General features: G+C 40.5%; 1 protein-coding gene across 3 annotated transcripts in view; it reads right to left on the bottom strand.

The window, feature by feature from the left end:
* Positions 1–499: 499 nt before the first annotated feature.
* gsap (gamma-secretase activating protein) overlaps positions 500–6,099 on the bottom strand; it is a 20,032-nt gene continuing 14,432 nt past the window's right edge. For all 3 annotated transcript variants that reach the window (XM_035523639.1, XM_035523638.1, XM_035523640.1), the window contains 8 exons: positions 4,450–4,545; positions 3,604–3,674; positions 3,401–3,495; positions 3,012–3,131; positions 2,154–2,215; positions 1,737–1,841; positions 1,184–1,280; positions 500–1,109 (listed from right to left, as the gene is read on the bottom strand). In XM_035523639.1, the coding sequence (XP_035379532.1) occupies positions 1,009–1,109; positions 1,184–1,280; positions 1,737–1,841; positions 2,154–2,215; positions 3,012–3,131; positions 3,401–3,495; positions 3,604–3,674; positions 4,450–4,545 (747 nt within the window). In that variant the 3' untranslated portion in view covers positions 500–1,008. The remainder of the gene's footprint in view (positions 1,110–1,183; positions 1,281–1,736; positions 1,842–2,153; positions 2,216–3,011; positions 3,132–3,400; positions 3,496–3,603; positions 3,675–4,449; positions 4,546–6,099) is intronic.

The following is a 6,099-nucleotide window of genomic DNA, read 5'->3' on the forward strand; positions in this document are numbered from 1 at the left end:
AGGGCAGGAAACATGGCTGTTTCATCTGCTTCTGATTTGTGAGCACAGGCCCACTGTCATTTAGCCAAAACTGAGTTCACGTGAAAAATTCAGCCCAAAGTCAAAGTCATTACTGGAAAACAGAGCATCACGCTCTCACTCTTACTTTCCCCATCGCTCATGCAGACTTGACTGGCTTCTGAGCAATTGTTTGGTGCCGACTCCGGTCTGCCTTAGTTTCTTTTCATGTTACTGTTACAGATGTAAGTATAGCAAAATGAATGCTGAAATGCACTTTCCACATGTTTTAGTCTGTATGTTTCTCCAGAAGAAGTTACAGTAGGATTACTCAAGGTCATCAGAAGCTTCTTTCAGCTAGCCCACCCATTTCTACTTTCTGGGTAGGCACACGCTATTCATAATTCTCACTGCAAGAGATGGGGAGTGGGTGCAGTTCAGGAAATCCTACTGAAGGAGGGACAGGCAGAAGTACTGGGTGGAGAAATCCACTGAATGGGGATCTATTTTACAGTAACTTTAAAAAAGAAACAGGGTTGTACAATAACCTTGGCCTACCATGAGAAGTGACATTTTACTGACAACAAATCAAAACCAAGCTTACACACGTTTACTAGGCAATTTAAACATCCATCACCAGTTACGGAAATGCCTTTGGAAATTATGCAATTACAAAAAGTTAACACTCTAGAAAAAAAAATCTAACAGTTATGCAGTTTTTATCTGCATACATTTTATAGTCAGAAACGTGTACATTTGGCCGCCATGTGAAACTTCTTGCCTTCCAGGTTAACGTGCTGGCCTCCTCAGAACAAAGTGGCAGCTTGGCAGTGCTGACCAACATGTGCGGTTAACTCACATGGGATATTAGCCACTGGTTTACAGAATGACACAGTTCTGAATATTCACTGCTCTTTCTGGGACCAACATGCTGACTCAGTGTTTTGGACATGGGACACGTTTTGTTGGCTCTCTCCTCGTTCGTTCGTGCACCTTCTATTTGGGTTGATGTTACTTGTCCTCAAGGCCCAGCTTGATCAGAGTCTGCTTTAGGGCAGTTTCTTCCACAAATCTGGCATCCACATTCTCCTGTTCCTGGAAGGGGTCTGGAGCTACAATACAGTAAACAATTATATCTATGCTGACAAGTCTACACAGCAGCACTAATGAATCTCACACAAAGTACCATGCTTTTCCATGTCTGAAAGAACACTGGCGAGGTAGGCTAGTGGCAGGAATTCAGGCCGGAAGCATGTCTTGTCTTTGTCCAACTGCACTGAGCCCTATGAAACACATCATACACAGAACTTTAAACTGTGGAGGGCAACAGAAATGTAGTCTACTAACTAGTCGCACTGTAAGCTCTCAAAAATGTTTAACTTCTCCCATCATGGCATAATTAAAAACATAGCAAAGCTGATATAGAAACTATATTACCAGACTTGAGCCTGTTGGACAATGAGTTCCACTATTTTGTGGGTTCAGTTTTCATGCCAGGATAAAATAGTTGACCTGATTGTTTATCCTGGTTAGTGGATGTCACACAACAGTGATTGCTTCCACTCACCACTCAAGCATATTCTCTGACATTTTAATATTTAGCATTATTTTGAATGTATTTTATGATGATAAAATCATGCAGAATCATGTTATATATCTTCATTAATTATGTGCCATGGCCAGACTGATTCATTGACTAGAATTTTAGGTTCATTGAGTTTTTGACTGTCTAGACTCACTGTGGACTTGGTGTACTTCTCCAGCAGCGCTCTCACATATTCTCTGGAGATGCATGCTGAGCTCACTGGATGATCCCAAAGCTGCCATACTCTCTGCTTCAAACACTAAAGCCAAAATGAGCACACATGGGGACGGGCTCATTCACAGACCATTCAGTCGGTCCAAATGATGTTTTGGTTTCAACAGGAAAAAAAAACAAAAAAAAAAACAACAAAACACACACACACACACAGTATTAGAATCAGAAAAATATAGTTCATTAGGTGAACTCTTGCACTCACAAATCCCATTGATTACACACAGAAATTACTGAAAGAACTGAAAACAGTGATGTCAATTTATGTAGCACAACTTGTCTGTATTTACTGAGAAACCAATTGCAGTGGAGCTATCAGATATGATCACACAGACCTTACCTCAGGAAGTCTTTTCAGGACACTGAATTTTAGTTCTTCGTTTCCATCACTGTTATCAAGATCTACCAATAAAAATGAAAGAAACACATAGATCAGGAGAATCCACAGAGAGAATGACAGTTATAGTAAGCATCACCTTTTCTTTTGATATTGCGGTAAGTAATGACTGAAGAACCCATTTCTCTTTTCTGTACCTTTGATGGTTATGGCACCAATACTCTGAATGCTAACAGAAGTGCCCTTGTAATTTAACAATCTTAGTCTGCCAGAATCCAACTCCCAAATTTTGCACTGTGCATGCATTCAACAGCTGCTTGTGTTGTCTCAGTGCCAGGAAACGGTGCAGATTCAACTGAACGTGTGCACTGATCATAAACTAAACCCTGATGCCGAGAGTTTACAAAGAGGTATAGCGCTTGCTGATATGGTACCTTATTTGTTTACTCGTGTGTGCACGTGCGCCTGTGCTTGTGTGATAAGTCATCTAAATTAAACTTAGGTTACTGTGCATGTTAAAATTTAAGCATTCCACTTAGAATGAAATTAAAATTAGCGCACATTTAAGAGGATGTTACAATTATTGCACATATTAGGATGTCTGTAGTAAGATGGGGCATTTTTTTCATTGCGAATGCTGCCCAATGTTTCATAAATGCTGCAGCAGATTAGAGAAGGGCAGACGCACATGGGAAAAATCTGATCTGATGAAAGTGGCCCAGCGAATCACTGCTTCTCTAGTAGCGAATGTTCAGTTTTACTGTTCTGATGAATGAAGACATACAAGTGATGTAGCATATGTGCATATTCTTTCCTAAAATCATGCTCCTTTACATGTATTCACGTTTGTGTGTATTGTACCTGTCATAAGGCGCGACACAAAGGGCTCCGTGAGTTTTAGAAAGCCATGGTCCACATACTGCAGGAATGTGTGGCGTGGTAGACAGCGCATCCCCAGCACAGTCAAAAGAGTTGAATAACCTACACGTGTCCACACGATAAGAAACCAGCAGTTACCAAGCTTTAATGGCAATTATTAACTTTGCCATTTAATTCACATAACACAAACTCTACAGCTGTTAACTGTCAATTGTAACTTTCAAATAAAAGAAAAGTTGGGGTTTTTTTGGTTTTGTTTTTTTACAGAGGTCTGTCAAACACTGTCTAAGTCCTGCAAAAAGCAGAGGTGTTGAGAATTGAATAGGGAGGTTGAGGGGCTGGTGTGGATATTAGGGCGGTACATCTCTCACCAGGTGGGAGGGGCAGGCATAGCCCTTGCGTGGCTTCTAGAATCCGGCACATCACATGAAACATCAGCCAGTCCTTTGGGCTGCCCTGTTCTTTGCTAGAGGGTAGACAGGACATGGGTGGTGGCTATGTTCACACACTGTTTACACAACTGACATCAGTGGAAGGCTTCGTGCATTAGCACTGACATCAGAGCAGCACTCACAGGCAGACCACACTGGGCCCCAGATTCAGCTTCAGCCACACCGATTCCAGCATGTGTCTGACCAGCTCCAGCTACACACAAAACACACAGCCGTGTTACTAATGGAGCATCAGGGAATCCACATCAACATGACCTCAATTTCACAAGCACCAAAAGGATCCCCCCCCCCCCCACATATTATTTCAGGTATGGTTTAGTACTTCATGGTACTCCAGTGATTCCTTCTTACAGGCTGTGACATGCATCATGTACACCTGGTATATTATTATTTGACATGGCGAAGATGAGACATCATCGCCTGCTTTCTCCATGTCCGGTACAACTTGCCAGGAAAGAACAGTAGAAATTTCAGCGGTGCTGTCCTTCAGTGCTAGAGCTCCCTTACATGATGAGCATACACATGAGACAAAGTGATTCACACTAAATTCCTGTTTTCAAAGAAGACACACATCCGGGTCCACAAACCACAAGCTAAGCATGCTGCAGATGTCTCAATTACACGCGCATGCGCACGCACAGACACATGGAAACACTGCACGATTTCGCATATCCGCAAGTTCCTCTCTGCAGTGCAAAACAGGAAGTGTCCCCACTAAATCCATATCCACTTTACCCATGTTTCAGCACAGATCTCTGGGGGGTTTTAGTGCATTACTGACCAATGCATGTTGAACAGAAAATTGTGTGTGTTATGTTTCCTGGTGTAAACAACTGAAGTGTGAGCATTTGGGATAACTATTATTAACCCATTCATATCCAGCTTTTTGTGCTTCACAGGGTAAATGTGAACTGCCAACACATGAGCTAAAAGTGGGCTTTAGCCAAGTCAGATAATGGCATTCAGACCAGCTTGGCCACGTAATTCAATGCCAGCATGTCAATCTTCTTCTTCCCCAGCCTGGGCAGATGTCTGTTCAAGTGTTCACGCAGCTTGTCCACCATCTGAAAAAGACAAGAACATGCACCACCCCATTAATGGTGAAAATTCTACCAAATGTCTGTCTTCACAGATGCATTTTATTTTCAGTGAGGCTCTGTACCAGTGCTGTGTCAGCCATCGTACATGACAGTTATAACTAGTATCAGAGATGAACCCAATGCCGGATCAGATCTAGGTGCTCTCCCATCTTTCTCTACTGTAACCATAACTGAAAAATTTGTGGTCATTTTTCATATTAAGATTGTAGAAATCTTGATAATTTTATATCCTGTTTTCATTCATTTCATTAAACTCTTCAGTTGGAGACTCGGGTTTCCTCCTTTTCTCCTGCACATTCTACGCCCGTGACAGTACACATCCATACTGACAAGAAAGATGAAGATATTGATGCCTGTCTTGATTGAAGAGGACCAAACCATACAACCTGGAGCCCTCTATAATACTGATTATACTAAAAAGGGAAGAAGCAGCTCTATTCAGCTCAGATCCCAATTCAGCTTTCGTTTCTGTAGGAATAAAATTTATATAGACAGCTCTGGCGTTTTGTAGGTACTTTATATAACTGTATGGCTTTACTGCTTAAATGTAGGCAGGGTTACTGAGCCAGCCCGAATTGATTTCCCCCATTGAACTATTTATTAGTGAACAGTTTTGGAAGGTATATCAACTGAAAGTGGAGAGTAGATGTACCCCTGTTGACTGAGGAGTCTATCGTTGTTTGTGAGATCATCTGGATATGTGCCCAATACAATAATGCATACAATATATTTGTGGCATTATCAAGTAATGTGTATAATTTATGGGTTAGCTCAGAGAATAGTGATCCAGACAAAATACAGATACCATAGGCACCTGCATCTGGAGAAACCTCTCTGCTGGCACACACTGAGATAGCTCAAGATTCTTCAGTGTGAGGAGTCATGTAAGCAAGTACAGGACATTTAGTGGTGATACAGAGGTAGAGTAGGTGACTAATTAAATCAGCCATTAGGGAGAAACAGTGATCAGAGGAGAATTCAGGCAAGCCAATCAGACATAGTGAGAAGGTTCCCCCTCTGTAAAACTATTTGAGTACTAAAATTAACACAAATGATTAAATGTTAGTGTTTCCTCTCAAGACTAAACTGCTCCTTGTTACAGAGCATGGAATCTTTGTAAGAAAGCTTTTTCTTGATTTCTAATACTTGTTGCACTGTATCCTTTACTTGTCCTGAAATAGGAGAAGAGAGAAATGTCTCTACGACAAAGCCTCAGTCATTTCCTACACAAGAATTCATGAATACATACATTTTCAACTACACATATATTTACCAAAATATTGTCCTTAAATGTGAGAGATTAACTAAACATATTAGCAAAAAAAAATTTTTTATATATATATATATATATATATATATATATATATATATATATATATATATATATATTATTTATTTATTTATTTATTTTTTAATCAACCGCTTGAGCTCTTCTAACAAAAGAATTCAGACAATTAAAAGGAATTTACTATTACCACTGCTGTTAACTCCGATACAGATGCCCTCAAAACTATTTAA

The sequence above is a fragment of the Electrophorus electricus genome, chromosome 2 (assembly GCF_013358815.1).
Source record: "Electrophorus electricus isolate fEleEle1 chromosome 2, fEleEle1.pri, whole genome shotgun sequence".
In the NCBI taxonomy this organism is placed as follows: Eukaryota; Metazoa; Chordata; class Actinopteri; order Gymnotiformes; family Gymnotidae; genus Electrophorus; species Electrophorus electricus.